This window comes from Pangasianodon hypophthalmus, chromosome 10, assembly GCF_027358585.1.
Source record: "Pangasianodon hypophthalmus isolate fPanHyp1 chromosome 10, fPanHyp1.pri, whole genome shotgun sequence".
Taxonomy (NCBI): Eukaryota; Metazoa; Chordata; class Actinopteri; order Siluriformes; family Pangasiidae; genus Pangasianodon; species Pangasianodon hypophthalmus.
This window is the reverse complement of record NC_069719.1, coordinates 5088332-5109761: the sequence shown is the minus strand read 5'-3', so window position 1 is coordinate 5109761 and position 21430 is coordinate 5088332. Positions and strand designations below refer to the sequence as shown.

Here is a 21430-nt window from a genome sequence, read left to right as displayed (position 1 = left end):
GACATGAGCATAACATGTCTGTAGGCTTTACCTGTGCTAGCTTCTCTAATTAGCCTTTCTAAATGCATCTACAGTACTGTGCAAAGGTCTTAAGCACATGCAAAGAAATGCTGTAGAGCAAAGATGCCTTCAAAAATAATGAAACTAAATGTTTCTACATTAAAAAAAATACTATAAAGAGCAGTAAACAGTCATAAATGAAACAAAGTCAATATTTGGTGTGATGAACCTTTGCTTTGTTTTTTTTTGTTTTTTTTTTTAAATAGTAGCCTCAGGTACAATTTGTACAGTTTTAAAGGAAATGAGCTGTAAGTGTTACTGAGCATCTTGCAGAAGCAGCCACAGTTCTTCTGGAGTCTTTGACTGTTGACTCGCTTCTTATTTTTGCAGTGAAACCCAGCAGCCTTCATTATGTTTTTTTTGTCTGAAAAGTGTCTCTTATGTAATATGCTGCTTTCTTTACTGACATACAAACATTTTTCTGTAACATTTAATTTTTTGCTGGAAAACTCATGTTTGGAATCTAAAATGTTTTTGTACTGAATCAATAATGTAGAAGTCATAAAATAAACATCTATAACAAAGTTTTTACTAAAAAAAATAGGGTGCCTAAGACTTTTGCACAGTACTGTATATCTTATTGTTCTGCATTTTAAACTTGGCTGATACATGGTTTTGGTTTGTTTTTAGCAGGAGACAAAAATGGAGAAGAGCACAAGAGCTTCACGGGAAGGCTTTAGACTGAAGAATAACTTCTTTTCCCACAAGACGTAACAGAATCTTTACCAACATGTCAATTCAGTAATTTTTCCAGTCTTGTGTATGCACAGTCCGTACAAAAATGTACACTGACCTGACGGGAGTAAAATCTCAGACATACCCCACCTCTCCATGTAAAACAAATCCAACCCAAATAAGCAAATAAGAAACCACTAAGCTACTACTAACCCTGTTATATTGTTGAAACATGGTAGCAAAAGAAAACAAAACATTTAAAAGATCAAAAACACTATAAAGATTATTTAAGTACTATGGTGCATTTGGAGACATTTATGAGTCTTATGAGAGAAATATTTTAGATTTTAGTGTTAGTGACACAGTTTCCACTTCGCATCACAGTTCCCATGGCAATGAAAGCCACTTGCTTGTGTTTGGTTTCTGTTGCAGTTCTGTCTGTCCTGTACTACCATTGGTCTGTTGCCTGAGTGTGTTCACCTGTTCTGTGTTTAGATCTGATTCGTATGTTTACTTATACCATGTAGTGTCAATGTATTATTGCAAGCGCTTACTGTGCATTTTGTCTTTAAGTCCAACGCTCATTTTCCATGTTTTTAAGTATTCTCGAGGTCCAGATTTTCCTGGTTTAGACCCTTGTCTGTTTTTCTTAGTTTCCGATTATAGATTATCCGTATTTAATTTTGCCTTCCTGTGTTCTGACCACCAATTAGGAGTCTTGGATTTGCCCCAATAAAGCATATATTGAGTCTATGTAAATGATCTCTCACTGCATGTTACAGACAGAAAAGAATCGTGTGTTGTTCCATCAGATGTTGGGAATCAGAGCAACTATACTATATTTCTTGACATATGAGGTAGGCTCTGAGTTCCTCAGTTGATGTATGTATGTGTGTGAAAGAGAATAAGAAACAGTGTAGGTGCAGAGAAATGCAGAAATGCCTAAAGGCAGTGTAGCTTTCATGCCAAAGGCAGAAAATTGCTCTGGATCGAGTTGAACCACCAGCTTAGCTCATGCTTTTTTAGCGATTAAACCTCCCCTTGCTAAAAAAATAATCATTTTAAAGAAGCAATTAAACAGGAGGGGGAAAAACAACACATAACCTGTTTTAAATTGTGAATATAGCCAAACAGATTTACAAACCTTAACAGCAATTACAGACGGGATACACACTGGTTCTGGTGTAATTATGCACTGTGGCATGGTATCGCGTGAAAACAGTGAGTAAACAGAGCTGTGTGTTAACAGTGCTTTAATATGGCTGAGTTCCAACAAAAATGAAACACAGAATTTTCCACTTACATTAGCCAACTGTTGTCTGTTTACTGAAGTTTTATTCTTTAGTTTTGACTGGCGATACAAGACTAATGTAGCAGACACGTACAGGAAGTATAAAGCTACCAGTGTAGCCCTGAAAATGTCTAAATCATCACTCACACTCACCTCAGAAGAAACAAACAGGTCTTTGGGTGTATAAATTTAGGTGAATGCTATTTTTCCACTGAAATATTCCTCCAAACTAGACTCGACTGATTTATAAAATATTCATAAAATTGTTTCTGTATGGTTCTTTCATTGGTTTCTCTGCAAGAGCCTTTAAAGGTTCTATGTAGAACCCAACAACAGAGGGTTTCCGTCTCGCTTGTCAAGAGTGTAATCCATTAGAGCATTATAATGCAAAGTAACGCTTATGTTAAAACATGTTTATAAAGGAATTAATGAGTGTTTTATTGTTTTTTTTTTAATTATTATTATTTCTTTAGACATTATTGGAATGTATACCACAGTACTGCTGAACTGTTCAATCTGATAGGTCAGAAGGTGTTGATTAATTTTCTACAACAGCGCTTTGTAAGAGTTAGAAGTAGAGCTGTTCCTTTACGTTTTCTGACAAAGGGCAGAACTCTGTGTTTTGTGGTTTCTCAGAAACATGACGCGTTTTTTTTTTTGCGTCTTATTTACTTCAAGACAGAGAAAAGAAAAAAGATGGTGACAGGAACTAACATGTCTGACAGACTTTTCACACCAGGTTATGTAACTATAATCTGATAAAAAGGTATGATGTGTCATTCTTTAATTAATAAAAATTTTAATCATTGGAAAATTGCTATGGTTTAAGAGGAATAAAAGACTTAGGGACATGATGTTATTGGAAAATAATCAATGTCGGGGTGGTAACAGTAACTCTGCTTTATCACACCATCCTGAAAGGAAGTAACAGCATGCCCTCAAGTGCTTTGTTCCTTGCTTATAAAATGCTAACAGAACATGGTTATCAAGCTTAAATATACTGAAATATAGATACAGACTTCATAAAGACGTAATGAGTTACGTCTTGTCAGACTAATTACACAGTGAAATTAACTGCGTGGGTTTTTTTGGTGACATGATTTAATTACACTGCAGTATTTCACGGCACATATTTCAGCAAAATGTTCAAGTATTAAACACTAAAAATAGCCATCACTCACCAGTTTCTCTTACTTAAAAACACAGAAATGTCAATCACACATAAGAGATGATAGCAATTTATTTAGACTGTGGTAAGCGCTCCCAAAATGTGAGGGATTTCATGCTAATCCATTAGCAAATAAATGTCCAACTTTGTAGCCTGGGGCTGAAAAACTGGCCCTGTTCATGTGTGTGTATGTGTGTGTGTGCATGCGTGCGTGTGTGTGCACGTGTGTGGAGAACAGGTTTTGGCCCATATGTGAAGCAGAAGACTGAGGTGTATTAGCGATTGGTGTCAGTCAGCTTGCTAGATCCACTTAACGTCCTCCTCATTTTAAAACGTGTTGACACTGCGGCCTAAAGAGCTTAACAGTGCTGTGTTTAATGCAATGACAAATAATGAATGCAATGAGAAATCACTTACAGCCTCCTCAGTTAGGAAAATAAAGGCTTCACAACAACTCTAGGCTGTTTAGGATCACATTTAAGAAATTGTCCACGAGGGGAAAATAAACGGTTTGCCAGTTTGCCGTATGCAAATGAAATGTGATGTTTCAATTGATATTTTCATGCAGCATTAGCAACGAACATCAGCAATGGCATTTTCAAAGCATCCTGTGAGTGATTTCAAATGATTTATTTGCTCACAAGCTTTCCATCAATTCTACCCTAATACCATTGTAACTACTAATTAAGCCCATTAAATAGCCATTAAAATATAAGATATAACAAAAACACATCCTTTATCCTTTTGACCTAATTTACAGATGCTGCCTTTTGACTTATTAAGAAAGTATTAATCAAATCAGACATGTTTTTTAATACAAATAAAGATTTATTAACCCAATAATTAGTAATTAACCCAATAATAAGTATAATATGTATAATGTATAAGTTGCATACAACCACAGCTCTGTTCAAATCTCTCTTCTGATTGGTCAGAAGGTGTTGATTAATTTCCTATAACAGCAGCTCTATAATTATTAATTAAATAATTTAAAAAAAAAAAGGCTGGTGAGGGAACAACGACATATAGCTGATTAGGTGATAACAGGAAGTAATGTTTCATTAGTTTTGCACACCAATAAATGTAAATATAAACTGAAAAATGCAAATAGTGTCATTCTTTAATAACTAACAGTGGTAATCGTTGGCAAATTGTTGTGGTACAAAGATTTTCCATCCTGATTATTTTCCAATAAGAGCATCCCAAAGTGTTTTATTCCTCTTACACAACAGCTATGTGCCAATGCTCACAATTTGTATTTATTAAAGAACAACACATCATACTTTTTTATCCATTTGTCATGTTATGTTTACATGTTGTTTTATGTTGCGAAAAAATATAGCAGCTATAAACAGTCATAAATGCAGCATGTTATGTTACTGAGAAACCGCAAGTTCTTCCATCCTGAAGACTTTTCTCTTGAGTGTTACATCACACAGGAGACTCCTTCCAAAAAGCTAAATAAACATCTCACAGAAAAACTTCACCGTATCAGCAATTGTACGTTTCTATTTATTTTTTTAATCCATATTATTAGTCTGTGATTATGTGACGATTCCTCCATATGAGTCCCTGTGTACGAGTTGCTACTATAGAATCACGTTATCACGTATTAGAATGTATTAGCACATTACTATAAATTTATCAAAGCTGCTACAAAAAAAATCAACTTCTGACCAATCAGAATCAAGAATTCATCAGCTACTGCATCTGAGGAAAGGGGCCTCACTGAAAACAAGCCTAACCATCTAACAGTCTCCAACACTGGTCAGGTGTGTATTATAAAGTCTATTATATAAATCTATTCAGTCACATTCACACTGTGTCATTTTGGCGTTTACTTACAAACCATACCAAGAGCTTGACACTCTAATTAATAATGACGTGTTGCTGATAAATCTGTTATAGACGCTTTATTAATGTCCAATAAGGGCCTTGTTAATTTGTAAAATTAAAAGCTGTTGCCACTTTGTGATGGTGAGAGGTTGTGACTAATTGACTGGGTGTGTGAAACTAATGAAACAAGTGACAGATGTGAAGACACCCCCTCCCCATACACACACACACACGCACACACACACACACACTCACAAATTACTGTGGTAATTAGGGCCTCTGAGGAGCTGAATGGGACTCTGTGGGGGGTGGCACAGGGAGGGAAGGGGAAGAGGGGTGAGACAGAGAGAGAGAGACCGGCTTGTCAGGTGTCTAGAGACCCGCTAGAGACACTCAGCTATAAACAATAAGTGATATGAGAAAATAATTAGCAGTTTTGGGACAGTGTCCAAATCCAAACAAGGCAGGAAGTAACGCCATGGTCCCTGGAGAGTCAGCAATTAAAAACGGAGGGAGCACTCTGTGTGTGTGTGTGTGTGTGTGTGTGTCCAGACAGTTCCAACTTCCTCAGGGAGTAACGGAAGATGTAGAGACAGAAGGTAGGTGACCTATGGGTGTGTGCTGCCCAAGTGCATGCTGGGAAAATGGGCAGTGTGTGTAATTGGTTTGAGTTTTCTTCAACAGTGTGTATATATACCTGTGTGTGTGTGTGTGTGTGTGTGTGTGTGTTAGACTCACCGTGACTGATGGTGTCAGCAGGTAGTCGTCCCACCAGTGTTTTGTCGATGCCCACTCTCTCTAACTGAGCTCCATTCAGAGTGAGGGTCACTAAAACACCTGAGCTCAACAGCATCTACACACACACACACACACACACAGACAAACCAAGATGAAACTTAATAATCGAGTAGTACCAGTTGTGTCACACACATCTAAATATTTAAATTGTGATTACTTAAAAGCTTTTTTTTAAATAATTATGATTTGACTGTATTTGAATATTAATAAGCCTGTAAGTAATACTGTCTCTGACAGAGTAAATCTTTTATCCTTTTTTTTTTTTTCTTTACAGATATTCAGTTATGGAATATGGACAGTGGCACAATTTTCATAATTTTGCCTCTGTACATCACCACAATGGATTTGAAATGAAGCAATCAAGATGTGATTGAATTGTAGAATTCGGCTTTAATTCAAGGGGTTTAACAAAAATATTGCATTAAATGTTTAGGAATTACAGCCATTTTTTCATGCTCCATTTTCACAGGCTCAAAAGTATTGGACAACAAACAATCATAAATGTTAGGATTATTTTTAATACAATCCTTTGCAGTCAGTGACTGCCTGAAGTCTGGAACCCTTGGACATGTTTGTGGGTCTTTCTGCCTTCAGTTTTGTCTTCAGTAAGTGAAAAACATGCTCAATTGGGTTGAGGTCAGGTGACTGACTCGGCCATTTAAGAACATTCTATTTCTTTGCCTTAAGAAACTCTTGGGTTGCTTTTGCGGTATGTTTTTGGTCATTATTCATCTGTAGCGCTATCCTAACAGTTTTGCAGCACTTGACTGAATCTGAGCACAAAGTATAGATCCATACACTTCAGAATTCATTCTGCTACTTCTATCAGCAGTCACATCATCAATAAACACCAGTAACCCAGTTCCACTGGCAACCATACATGCCCATGCCATAACACTTCCACATGTTAGACAGATGATGTGGCATGCTTTGGATCATGAGCCCTCCCCTTCCTTCTCCATACTCTTCTCTTCCCATCATTCTGGTACAGGTTAATCTTGCATCAGAACTTTTCAGGCTTTTTTTAAGAGGTCTTCTAGCAAAGTCTAATCTGGCATTTCTGTTCCTGAGTGTTACCAGTGGTTTGCATCTTGAGGTAATCGGTCTGTATTTACATTCATTAAGATGTCTCTTGATTGTAGACTTTGACAATGTAACGCACACCTCCTCCAGAGTGTTCTTGATTCTGAAATCATCCACTTTAGTTGACTTCCGTGGTCTTCCAGGCCTTTTGGTGTTGCTGAGCCCACCAGTGCATTCCTTCTTTTTAAGAATGTACCAAATTGTTGAATTGGCCACTCGTAAAGTTCGTGCTTTCTTTCTAACGGGTCTGTTTTGTTTTTTTCAGCCTAATGGCCTCCTTCACTTGCATCAGCACCTCTTTGGACGGCATGAAAGTTCCCATGAACAGCTACCAAATGCACATTCAATGTTTGGAATCAACTCCAGACCTTTTATCTCCTTTTTTTGTCATAAAATAATGAGGAAACCGGCCACTACTGGCCATGAATCTGCTTATCATTCAATTGTCCTATTACTTTTGAGCCTGTGAAAATGGAGGGACTCTGAAAAAATGGCTGTAATTCCTAAACGGTTAATGCAGTATTTCTGAAACCCCTAAACCCCTTAAATTAAAGCTGAAAGTCTACGCTTCAATCACATCTTGATTGCTTCATTTCAAATCCATTGTGGTGGTATACAGGGGCAAAATTACAAAAATTGTGTCTCTGTCCAAATACTTATGGACCTGACTGTACGTATGTACATGTGTAGATATACATAAGCGACACAAGGAATATTTAGCAAATAAATTTCAGGAAACACATACAGTATTTACATTCTGCAACTAAAAAGTAGAATCTTAAACTTTCAAATTCAGATTTTTTTGTGTTTGATGTATATATACCATAAAAATTCAAATAATTAACTATTTGAGCAAGATTTATTGTGACACTTCCTATGTCGATTGCAGCCATAGTTTAGGCCGCAATACCCTGCTGCATGCTGGGATACACACCTGGCAACAATGCTTTGTCCTCCATTTGGTACAAACACAGGAATTAGACTGTAACAACTCCTGATAAAGAGAGACAGAAGAATTACAGCAACGATCTCAATGTGTATAGTGCAAAATGAGAGAGACAAAGAGACAGACAGACAGAGAGAGAGAGAGCGAGAGAAGGGGAGAGAGAGAGAGAGAGAGAGAAATGAAAGAAATTTGCTAACTCGGGTCTTGCTCTGTGGTTTGAGGGCTTTGGCTTCATGTACGTTTCCAATTTCAGATTTTGTGAGTAGACCAAAAAGTTACCCACAGTGCTACTGAACAAAGCTGCATCTGTGTGTGTGTGTGTGTGTGTGTGTGTGTGTGTGTGTGTGTGTGTGTGTGAGAGAGAGAGACTGGGGGGTGGGGGGCAACAGACAGGGAGGGGTGAACCTGCCCGAAGTCCTGTTGATCCCCCTCAAATATCCCCCGTGATGACAGAGAGACACCAACACCCAGGTGCTGAGAGAGGGAGAGAGAGAGAGATAGAGAGAGAGAGAATGCTGCAATTTGTTAATTAATCTGCAGTTATTGAGAAGGGGAAACGTAAACAAATACCTCCAGTTCCTTGAGGGCGTCCCTCAACCTCTCCGGACGACGGTTACTCAGGAACCATGGGTAACCTCGTGCTGAGAGAGGGGGAGAGAGGGAGAGAGAGAGAGAGAGAGAGAGAGGGGAAGGGAAAGACAAATCAGCACAGAAAATGTTTTTGTGTTTTGTTTATGAGAGGAAGTAGTTCGGAGTGACCCGAAGTCTAAAGGTCGAAATGTCACCAACAAAAATGAAGCTGAGCTGAAAGTTCCGTCAGTTAACAAATGAAATCAGGTGCGGTAGGCGGTAGAGACGGAAACAAAAGTTCCTCGTATGAAAACTGTACAATGCATTATCACAGTGCATGCTTAGAACTTCACATTTTCAATGAGGGCATCTTTAAAATTCCGTATAACACTACAGCGGTTGTGCGAGGGTTAAATTATTTACTTAGGAAAAATGTTCGAATATTTATTATAAACGGAATATCTTAACCTTCAGTAGTTAATCATAGCGTTTTTTTATGTAAGGAATAAAACATTTGGGGGGTGTGCTGTTACAGGAAAATAAATAACAGCAGGGTGATGTGATATGGGCCAAAGTAAAGAGAGATACTCTTACCACCATGAAGTTGATTATTTTCCTATAACAAGTATTTTATTTCTCTTATACCACAACTACTTGTCACCAATAACATTTTTTTTATTTAGTAAACAATTACATTTCATACTATTTACTCAATCATAGCTAAATTTAACGTTCTCGCAACAGTTTGATTCCTGTTAACACTTACATTATGGTGTAAGTGTTAAAAAGGCATCAATTCAGCGCAGTTTTATAAAGAAATCGACCTGCTACAGCTCTTATGGAAGATATAGGACAAAATGTATATAAAAGACTTTTGCGCAATCCTGTATTAATGAAGCCTTAGAACACATTTTCAAATCGGACTGGTCAGAAGGCGTTGTTTAAATATGTTTACATTAATGCACTCATTTTAATAAGTTATCGTTTCTATAGTAACCGCTAACGCACGGCGACTGGAAGGAGTCTCCAGTGTCTGCGCTTTGTAACATTCAGAAGCCGTTCACGCACAGAAGAGTTTATGTTTTGCGATTTCTCGGTAACAGACACAAGCTGCATTTATTTCTTATTAGCTTCAAGAAAGAGAGAAAAAAGAAAGCTTTGTGAGGGAACGACTGTTTATGGCTGCTACAACGTCAGTAATAACAGGAACTTGTTTCATGGATCTTCCACAACATAAAATATAACTCTAAATGGATAAAATGTATGACACGTTATTTAATTAATAAAAAAAACTGTAATAAGTGGCAAACAACTGTGGTATAAGAGGAATAAAACACTTGGGAAAGCGCTGCTATATGAAAATAACCCTGGCCTTCTCGCCCAAATGACTCCCCTTTTCCTCTACACAAGCAGTGAAAAACTGAGGAGCGTGTAAACACTAAACCACTTCAAAGTAAAACAGCGATTAACTTGCGGGCCCCTCTGAAGAGACAACATGTACTTTAGTTACCTTGTAGACTTAATATGCTTTATTAACTAATAACCAACCGGAGGTAAAACCGCAATTTTCCCCACACTGGAGAGTTATTCAATCATCTGTGTGTGCCTCGGGGGGAAGAACTCAAAGTTACCGTAACATATTAAAACACGCTGGTGTAAAATGTGCTGTCACACTCATGAAAACCTCATCTGCCTCCCACGAAACACACACACACACACACACACACACACACACACACACACACACGGAGTTAATTGAATTTCTCTGCTCATGTGTTTGTATTAACAGGTTAACGTGAGCCGAGCCGAGGTTGAGAGGCTTCTTTTTGGAAATTTGCCCTTAAAGGATTCCAATTTGGGCTTTTGTGTGTGTGTGTGTGTGTGTGTGTGTGTGTGTGCGCCATTAAGAAAAAGACCCCCGTCCTTAAAAAGAGATTCATAAATACATGAATATTAATGAAAGAGAGATAGAGAGAGAGGAATGGTGTGTTAAGGATGAGTGTGTCTCTCCTGATAAGGGACTTTTTGTCCCTCTGAAGTCTCTGAGGATTATTTATTTATTTACTATTCCTATTTTATTGGGTGACAGATCTGTTATTACTTACACATGCAGTATTACATATCATACATACACACACACATTTTATATGTATGTATGTATGTATGTATGTGTGTATATATATACACATATGTGTGTATAAATTCTGTATATAATTTGCATTTGAATTTGAGCTGCTTAAAGTATCAGTATACTTGTGCATTTAAATATAAGTGAGCTGTATATAATGTTATACTGCAGTACTGCTCTCACTTAAAAGCACAGAAGGTGAAAATTATTAGGAGGCAACATTGTCATTTTATCACAAACTGTAATCTTTCAGAGATGTTTTTATTTATTTAGCCACAGAATGTTTTCTTGTCTCTGATACTTAGATAAATTTAAGCTAACAAGAAAGTTCCACAAGAAATTTTTTTTTTTTTTTTTTTTAACCACAAAAACCCTAGCACGTATGGGTAGATGAGACAAATCTTTTTTTTTTTTTCCCCAGGTGTGAGCAACAGTAAGAAAACAGTGAGGCAAATGCCTGGTGTTTAATAGCTATTTAATTATTAAGCTATTTAATAATCAGCAGCGCCTCCATTTTTTTTTATCATCCAAAGACACTACAGTGCCGCCTTCTTGTTTTCCATTGGCCCAATGTTCCTCTAGATAAAGTCAGCACGAAGCAAAAGTAACTGCTACCAGAAACAAACACGTCTTTCACGTCTCACGTCTTTTCCACTTCAGTGAACTGACTTTTCCACGGAGTGAGTTTTATTTGTGCTGCTCTAGTTGAAAAAGCAGAAAAGGCGGAGTTGAAGTATTGCCTGATAGCAAGGGGTAAATAATTATAAATGCTACAGCTAAACCATAAATTCTGGCACCTCTGATACATGTTCACAACATAACAGCCTTGTAGACTCTATCTAGTGCACTACATGACAAACAGAACACCATTTGAGATTCAGCCACAGAAGAAGAGTGACTCTTTACTAATATCACTATGAGGGCAGCATTTGTAATTTATGCATAATTAGAAAATAATTAATATGCCATAAATTATACCTACTTTTTCATGGGGCATTTGGCGAAAAGGTTTTGGAAGCACACATTTTTGACTTGTGTTAATCAAATGAAAGTAGAACATGAAAGCTTAAAAAGATTTTTTGAGGTTAAAAAGCATTTTGTTTGCCATGTTTTTGTCAAAGGTCTAAACATCATTTTATATTAATATTATTACAAATATATAATATTTGTTCTGACTGAACTGATACGTGCCCATTTTTTGAATATGTAGATAACTTACAAGTCACACACCCACAACACACAGAAATGATTACAAAAGGTAGAGGACTCACTCTCGGCAAAGTGCTGCTTCTCACTGTAGTAATGCTGATCTGCAGGAAAGACTGAACACGGAGAGAGAGAGAGAGAGAGAGAGAAAGAGAGAGACAGAGAAACAACTGTCAAAGACCAGTATGGCTCTGCTTCTTCAGCTAACATGAGGTGTGTTTTTCAAAATGAGTATGTGAGTCAATCGGTATCTTGGCATTCTGACAAATCCGAGTACGTGAGCTGGAGTTTAGTGTGTTTAAACTCATGAAGAACTCGACACGGAGCTGATGAGTCGATTCAGGAGTCTTCGTAATGGGAACACTAACATGTGCAGTGCATGATGGGTTTTACAGGACCTCTGCTTCATACTAATGGACCTATGACCTTTCTCAGCTGGAGAGCTGGTCCAAACACACACACACACACATTCACAAACACACACTGACTACCTCTCAATCTCTTCATCATGGTAGAGCTGCTGCACCCTCTGGTGGACACAAATCAAGGAAGCAGGACTCAAACACACATACACACACACACTTGTGTATAGTGTACATATAAACAAATGTGCAGAGTCTCAGGTACTGTGCCCTTTTTATGTATGCAGCTACTGACTGTGGCCCATCTGTTGTTATACAAAGTTTGCTCAGCTTCCCCTGGCCCATTCATCAACGTAAAGGGAACACCAAAGAACCACCGTCGAAAAGAAATTAAGGATAAACGGCTACAGGAACCAGGATGGCTACAGCTACCAGAAGAAAGATCCGTGCTGCGTGATGCATGTGAGAACTTGACAGGCTACATGCTACCATCACAAAATAGCAGTCTTTGCATGAACTGAAATCCGACACACACAAGCTTCATGTTAGCTCATTACGCATGTGAGAGAGTGACAGAGAGAGAGAGAGAGAGAGAGAGAGAGAGAGACTAAGTGACTGAATGAGTGAGTCAGCAAGTGAGTGAAAGAGTGAGTGAGGGAATAAGAAAGTGAATTTCACACACTTACCTGGTTCTCCTTTCTCATAAAACTGGAATGTGCCAATATCTGTATCTGTAAAATGAAGAGAGAGAGAGAGAGAGAGAGAGAGGAAGAAGAGACATAATCCAAAGATTGACTAATCAGCATTTTTCACATTGGTGGAACAAACACACATATTCCACAGAGGTGAAGTTTTGCTCCAAGGACTTTTTAGGTCATTTTTACCCTGGAGGATCAATCCATTTATCCATACATCTATTTCCAGCAATCCATCTTTACCATCCTTTCATCTATTTCCATTACTCTATTCTTTCATCCATCTGTCATGGGCGATTTATAAATGTTATTACACAATTAGTTAATGTTATATGCTTATATAGAACAGAACGGTTCCATGGTGCGCTCTGAAGAGAACTTAAGAAGAATTTGTGCTTTTGACCTGGAAAGGCAAACACACTGTGCTTGCTGATCAGATTGTGAGAACAGTGTTGCTAGATTAAGATGAGGTTCCTCACACAGGGTGCCAGCATTTAAGTGCAGCACCGCAAATACCCTGTATGGATGTTAAGCGTACACTGGTTAAATGCTACTACTACAAAAACACTAAGCTATCTGAAATTTTCCACTTCCGAAGTCGAGAATCTGAGTGAGCCCCAAAATATTTAAAATAACAGAACATAATCAAATAAACTACAATGGAATACAATTTTTAAAAAATAGTACAAAACAGAACAAAACTGGAACAGAATACAAAAATAAAATAAAAAATAAGAGAATGGGATAAAATAAAGATGAAAAGAATAGAATAAGCCAAACACAAAGAATGGAATAGAATACAAAAAGAAAATAAAAGAGAACAAAAGATAACAGAATGGAATAAAATAAAAGGTAAAAAAAAAATAGCATAAAACAGAACAGAAGAGAAAACAACAGAATAAAAAAGTAAAATAGAACAAAACAGAAGTTAAAAAAAATTAATAAAACAGAAGAGAATAAAAAGAAAATGCACAACAACAGAAAACAATGGACTAAAATGAAATATAAGAGAATGGAATATAATTTTTAAAAATAAAATTAAACAAAACAAAACTTTGCAGAAGAGAATGAAAAAAATTAAAAAGAAAAAAAAATAGAGTAAACCAAACAGGAAAAAAATGGAATAGAATTAAAACTAAAATAAGTGAGAACAGCATAACATAAAAGAGAAAGGAATAGAATAAAAACAAGAACGACAGAAAAGGAATGAACAGAATATAATTGAAATAAAATAGAGTAAATCAAAAAGAATGGAATAAAGGAAAAAAGAAAAAAGGCTGATATTGAATAAAAATTAAAATAAAATAGAACAAAACATCATATAAGGAATGGAATAGAATACAAAAACAAAACACAACAGAACAAGTGTGGAAACTTTTCTAACTGCAAAATGAGATTTTTGTTTATTTGTGTGTGTGTGTGTGTGTGTGTGTGTATGTGTGTGTGTGAAAGAGTGTATTTAAATGTGTGTGTGTTTCAGTGAGAGACAGCTGTAGAGCAAAACAGTGCGAGATCTGTTAAATATATACGCATGTGTGACTCTGAAAAAGGCAGCAAACTATTCTGTGTGTGTGTGTGTGTGTGTGTTAATTACCTTGCACATTCAGACTGCTCCTTGAGGACCACAAGTTCAGCTCAGCTAAGCAGAACGCCATCAGATGACAGAGAAGCCTTCTGAAGAGGGAGAGATGTTGAAAAGAAGAAAGAAGAAAGTGAACAAAGAGAGAAAGAGATACACATCTCCCACTACCCAGTAAACGTGTATCACTCACAGAGCTTTTCATTCCAGCTCTGAAACCTGCAGGCGCACTTGACTACTCTGACCCCGGGAAGGGGGTCATGGGGTTGGTGGAGTTCCTCTGTGCAGATAGTGTGAGCGTTCTCCTCATTTCCCCTTATACAAAATCTCTGTCCTGACCTTTTCATTTCCATCTGACACCTCGCTTGATTCAATTTGCCCCGTATTCTCTCACTCCCACTACCTTTTAAATAACGGCAACGGTGGTTGATTGTGTTTAAATAAACGGACGGATTGGCAGAGGTAGACGGCAATTAAGAACGGAGGGCAGGAGGAAAAAGGTGGGTCCAGTGAATGAGCGATGATAAACCTAATCTGGACCTGATTAAATAAATGGAAAAAAAAGAAAGACTAAGGAGTCTCAAGCTGTGGGCACAAGAGACTCGCTAGCATGCTAATGTAGAGGCAGACGAGTAAAGGGAGAGGGTGATGCAAGGTGATGGATTGAGAAAGGTAAAGGGAAAATAAAAGAAGAATGAGAGAGTGTGGAATAGATAAGACTTTGATAACGACTCGATTTCCCCAGACTTTAATTACGTTACCGTTTATATCTTAGCACAAGGCCAGAGTCGGTCTGTCCTCATTCTAAAACCTTTCATTAAATCTGAGATTTAGATTCAGATTCGTAAAAAATGTGGTAAGATTTATGTTCAGAACAGAGTCTAGAGTCCTTCAAGGTCATTTCTAGCCACAGTACTGTGAAGAGTATAATCTAAGTAATATTTGAAAATACATCATTGTCTTCCAGAAGTTGTTTATGTAAGGAATAACACACAACAGACTAAACTGTTACTTATACTATTACTTTCATATAAACACACAGTCCGAAGTCTGTCATTTTACTTATACCACAGCCAACAATCATCTACAATCAACAGTCATCTGCCAACAATTACAATGTTTATTAATGAATGTTTTTTTAATGATTTATAGTTAATGTTGTGGAATGTCCGTGAGACAATTTATGCTTCATTCACGGGGCCTTGTAAGTGATAATTTGCAAGTTGTAATGACATCATTTCCCACCTTGGGATGTTAGACGTGCGAAGTGGAAAAAAACATGGTCATCTCCATGAAAGCGTGTATTTTGTTTGCTCTGTCAGAGCAAGTAAAGCTCATAAAAAGCTACTTTAACTGCACTTTTACAGTTAAAGGCCTGAGTGGCTACTGGGGCTGTTCTACTATAGTGAACTTCAAACATTCATGAAACAACAGCAGCAGACAATAGTGAGTAGCGGCCATGTTGATTTGACGTCACTCCATAAACGGGGCAAGGAAGTGGTAGTTGAGAAGACCACCCCAAGCTGAAATTTCAAGTTGAGGGGGTGTTTCAATGAGCATACCCCATAATCTCTCTGTCTCTGTCTCTCTGCCTCTTGAGCTACTCATGCTACTCCTGAGATACCAGTGATCCTGACACCTTCTGCGCTCCGGACCTGCCTGATCCATCCTGATGCCCTACTTCTGGTCGGAGATCTCATCACCTGAAAATCACTTGCTGCTGCTGAGGAAGGCCCCACATGAACAGCCTAAAGTTACATGAGATTACTGAGGATGGTAACACTAAAAAAACCATGAAGATGGCTTTGGACTGCAATTGCTACGAACAGTTTTGCCCTCAAGTCTCCATCATTGAACAGTTGATAACTTCAACAAAATAGACTTCATGTTAAACCTATAATAAATTCAGAAATAACTCTGATGCTCATATTCATAAGTTGCTCATAAGCTCATAAGTTCCCGGTTACACAATTTGCACTTTTTGACTATATAGTACACAGATATAGAAGGGAATTATTTATAATCACACTATCCTATCCCAGATGAGGATGGGTTCCCTTTTGACTCTGGTTCCTCTCAAGGTTTCTGCCTCATATCATCTCAGGGAGTTTTTCCCTGCCACCGTCATCTCTGGTTTGCTCATTAGGGATAAATTTCTAAATTTAAAATATATATCCTGAGTTTAAATATATCTGTAAAGCTGCTTCATGACAATGTCCACTGTTAAAAGCGCTATACAAATAACATTCAATTGAATTTTCAGGTAGCTTTTACCAGTTGTAGGTGGGAAATTACACGCTGCAATCTTGCCTTGAATGCAGCAGGAGTTCCTGCTATTACTCACATTATAGCAATGCTAAACACTCACTCCCTCATCTGCATCTTATTTCTCTCCCTCTCTCCCTCTCTCTCTTATATATATATTAAAAAAAAAAAAAAAAAAAAAAAGCAGCTTGTCATTTTACTGAGAAATCAAAAAGCATAAACATCTCTGTCCTGAAGACTTTCCAGTGCTGGAACACTATATAAAACACAGTGACTGTTGAAAAGGGTGGACACCAGATTTTTATTTAAAAAGTTGCTCTCAAAAATAATAATAAAAAAAAAACAATTGGCGAATTTAGTCTTTGATTTAAACCAAATTTTAATCTTTAACCCAAATTTTTGGTCCTTTTTTGGCATGTATTCAAGGATTACACTAGGTTATGATACCAAATTTTAAACCCTAACAAAAAGAAAAAAAAAAAAAAGACTGCTGAGGTAATGACTTTTGTTTATATAGCTGCTGTAATGTAAGTGATAACAGGAACTAACTCGTTTCATGGTTGTTCCACTATACAGTATCTAATGTAACTAGAAATGGAAAAAAGCACAATGTACTATTTTTTAAAATCCAAATTATAATCATTGGCAAATTACTGTGGTAAAAGAGGAATAAAACACTTATTATTAAATGCAGACTGATGGTGTAAAGTTACACATTAACGTTTATGTTAGGTTTTACCAAGTGATTTTATCATGCCAGAGTTTTAAACATTATACTTTTAAACAACTTTTCATCCTCATGTTTTGCAGAGTAATGGTCTCCATCATCTCTAGATAAGACGTAGATCTGGGCTGAGTGAATTTCCCAGAGATGCTGTGTGTGTGTGTGTGTGTGTGTGTGGGTTTGAATGGTGTAAAGTTGTCGAATTAACACGTGTGTGTTTTGATCAGTGACATTTCAGAATGGCGGCAGTGATCTTTGAACCCTTCTCCGGTTTCTTCAGGCTAATTTTAGAAGGATGAGAGATGGGTGTCACGTGTTGCAAAAGCCTGCAGCATCACACTTCAAAAAAAAAAAAAAAAAAAAAAAGTTCCCACTTTAGTTTAATTAACGTGTTTTTTGAACTGGCTTGAAAACGAGATGTGTGATGTGATGGTGAGCCAAAAGAAAACACACTCTCAATCAAGAGCAGGCCTGTCCATTGGGAGTGATGTTCATCCAGACATCATGGTGTTCACTTACACACACACACACACACACACACACACACACTTACTTAACGTCTGTCTTTCTCACACACTGAAAGAGAACAGGCCTGTCAGGAACAGATGACATGCTGCTTCACAGAAACACTCGTGTTTTTCACCCCAAGCTCACGCTAATTACACCTTTCTCTCTTCAAGCTCACAGACAGCCTGTCTCAACGAGATGACCTTGGCACAGACAGAGAGAAAACCTGGACACACACACACACACACACTGCTGTATGACTATCATGGTGGTTGTGTGTGTTTTTTTTTTTCTTTTCATTTTTCTCCTAAATGTGTGCAAACTTTAATGTAAAGCTCTTTAAAAATCTGTTACTGCTGTACTGTTTACTCATTTATTCATGCATGAGCATGACTGGTCCACTCACCTGACCAAGACAACTAAAAAGATCATTCGCTTTTCCAGTTGCTTTATTTCTTTCATCATAAACTCCTTTTTTCTTTTTCCTTCTGTCTGCCTATACTAAGGATGTAACTGAATATGTTATTAGAAATAAAGACAATGTGTTCTAAACAAATGCAAACTTTTTAAAGAAAGTTTGCCAGCAAGCGCCACATCGATGACATTACACACATGTATCAAGACTGAGATTTCGCAGGATGAGCCAAAAAAAAGTTACGGTTTTTATTTTAATATAGAATTCCTACTCAAACTACAGCTCCAAAACTACACAAAAAGACTTGACATGTTTCTGATTTGCAGTATCTGCAATACGTGGATATTATTCACTCCATAAATCCTTGTTCTGGCTCCATATCTTTGCATAGTTTAAAGCAGAAATTGTACATCATAGACACATTGTCTTTACTTACACTTTCCCTTTGTTTGTCATAGCCTATGTAAATGCAAATCAGACTTGCCATTTCCATCAGCAACTTTACTTGAAAACAAGCACAATGTCATGTCACAAACTGTGACCCTGGCAACTCTGCTCAGGGGACAAAGACCAGGTTCATTAACAGGATTAACATGAGTAGAAGGCACGCTAGAGTAGAATAGACACAAGTCTATTGTCTGTCGTTTGCTCCAGTAGCCCGACCTAAACACTGCCTTACCGAGCTTCTGTACAAACTAAAGAAATATGCTTTCATTTATAGAGCTGCTGCTCCATATATAGCTAAGACGCAAACCACGCACTGTGTACAGGGCAGTACGACTCTGCTGGGTCTCCAAAAAATAATCAATTAATTCATTTTATTCTTATATGACCATTCTCCATCGTTATTAAATGAAAACCTTCCTGAAAAATCTTATGGGCATTAAAATTAAGTGCCACTTAAACGCACCAGGTTGACCCGCAGCAGCATTGCGTCCCAACATCGGAGTAAATTCTGAACTTACTTGGAATGCAAACCTTTCCTATTCTCACTTTCATCACCTCTCTCTCTCTCTCCCTTTAATAAATGCATTATTGGTTGTGCTAACTTTTAGTAAACACTTTATTATTACATAATTAGTGATAACTAAAACACTACTTTAGAATATGGAGCACATTGATTAGTATTAGTGATTTATTCAGGGTTGATATATGTACAACAAGGTTTTAATAAAGTGTTTATTACACATCATCACAGCTAATAATGCAATAATTACACATGTTCACCTGAAGGTTTTCTAATTATGTAGCAATAAAGGCTGCAATGAATGAAGGCTAAAACATAGTGAATAACCTTTTTACAACTGTCTAATTTGACCTTTATTTAAAAAAAAAACCTTAACAAACCCCTTATACGTATATTTATTTTATATTACTTAAAATAAAGTGTTTCTCATTCTTTCTCCTTCTTTCTATCTATGTACCTTTTACTTTTTCTCCTTTATTTCTTTCTTTGTTGTTTTTTGCTCTCTATCCATTTCTTTACCTCTCTTCCTTTCTCTATCTATCTATCTATCTATCTAATACAGCTCTCGTTCCTTTCTTTCATTAGCTCTTGCGTCTTTCTTTCTCTCCTTCTGTCTATCCTCCTTTCTTTCTTTATTTTCACTAGCATGACTAACATGGTAGTGTTCTATTCGTTTGTGGTCGCTCAATCACTCCTTCCCCCATTTTTGTCCTAAGGATGTGCAATCTTTTGGGCGTGACAAAAATTTCTTTACAATTTTGTCATATTTGGTGTATTGTTTATTCATTTATTCAGGCATGAGCATGAATCACCTCAGTAAAGGCTAACAGACGCATTGACACCGAAGCGCTAATGCTAAATATTTCTCACTTTGAAACAGAGAGACACCTAAATGTTTCTTTTTTTCAACTCGTTTCAGGAGAAATTGGGTTTTTCTTCACACTTAAAAGAGAAGACGGGAGGAAATGCTGACTCATCCTTAAAGCTTCTGGAGGAAAAAAAAATGATGAAAGGATCCTCTTATGTCAGTAAACTTGTTAAGAGCAGGTGCTGCTGCTAGCGCTTTTGGCTTGCCGTTTTTATTCGGCCATTTTCCTGTGGTGAAGGAGGTTTTTTTTTTTTTTTTAACACAGGAAAGAGTAGAGGAGATGGAAGAGAGGCAAAATTTTGTCTCAGGTTTTTCTCTCATTTTATTTAGACATCCAGGCGGCCGGGCCATGGCTACAGATAAGACTTAGCATGCTCAGCAACGCTAGTGTGTTAGCGTCCTCTGCGCTAACTGGCCTGTCACGCTAACTGGCCTGAAAGGTGAAGAGAGCTGCTGTTCTGCTGGCAGACGCAATTTACCAGCCAGGATTTCACTTCTTTTCTACAGACATCAGCGGTTTGTTCCTAATGGACAGATGGACTGTAGGATGGACAGATGAGAAAAAAACGGATGGATAGACAGAATCTAAAGAAGATTTTTTTTGTTTGCTATAAACCATTTGCCCTCGTTTTAAAATTTCCAATCCTCCTCCTTCATTTTTTTCTCTCCCACTTTTCCCCCTTCCCCATTTTTTTTCTTTTTCCCCTTCTGTCTATATGCCTTTATTTTTCCTTCCATACTTTTTCACTTGCTCACCTCCTTTCTTTCATTTGTTCTAGCTTCTTTCTTTGTTTCTCACCTTCTGTCTATCCTCCTTTATTTCTTTATCTCCACTTTTCTTTCTCTCTCTCCATCTTCAGCTTCTCTCCTCTCTTTTATTTCATTTTTCACTTGGTCTCATTCGCTCGCTCTTCTTATTTTTGTTCTCTCCACCTGTCTCTCTCCCTTTCTTTCTCTCTCTCTCTCTCATTAATTTGTTTTGCATTCTTTTCTTTTTTTAATTAAAGAATTAATTCATTCATTAATTCATTCATTTTTTCCTCCCTTTTCTTTCTCACTTTCTTTCTCTCTCATTTGTGTCCATTTTTCTTTCAGTCTTTCTTTCAGTCTCTCTCTCACTTTCTTTTTTCCCCATGCTCACTTTTCATCCCTTCTTTCTTTCTTCTGCTTTTTTCTGTTTCTTTCTCTTCGATCTCTCTCTCTTTCTCTCTGCATGTCTTTCTTGTGCTCACTTTTAACACTGTATCTCAGAGCTTACACTCCATTACCGCCTCTTGTGTATATCAC

General features: G+C 37.3%; 1 protein-coding gene across 2 annotated transcripts in view; it reads right to left on the bottom strand.

Moving 5' to 3' along the window:
* The window catches only part of wdpcp (WD repeat containing planar cell polarity effector), an 84123-nt gene that overhangs the window by 43119 nt on the left and 19574 nt on the right, over nucleotides 1-21430 (bottom strand). For both annotated transcript variants that reach the window (XM_053237331.1, XM_053237330.1), the window contains exons 2-7: nucleotides 14413-14492; nucleotides 12810-12854; nucleotides 11827-11877; nucleotides 8428-8498; nucleotides 7846-7905; nucleotides 5769-5883 (exon numbers count right to left, since the gene is read on the bottom strand). In XM_053237331.1, the coding sequence (XP_053093306.1) occupies nucleotides 5769-5883; nucleotides 7846-7905; nucleotides 8428-8498; nucleotides 11827-11877; nucleotides 12810-12854; nucleotides 14413-14473 (403 nt within the window). In that variant the 5' untranslated portion in view covers nucleotides 14474-14492. The remainder of the gene's footprint in view (nucleotides 1-5768; nucleotides 5884-7845; nucleotides 7906-8427; nucleotides 8499-11826; nucleotides 11878-12809; nucleotides 12855-14412; nucleotides 14493-21430) is intronic.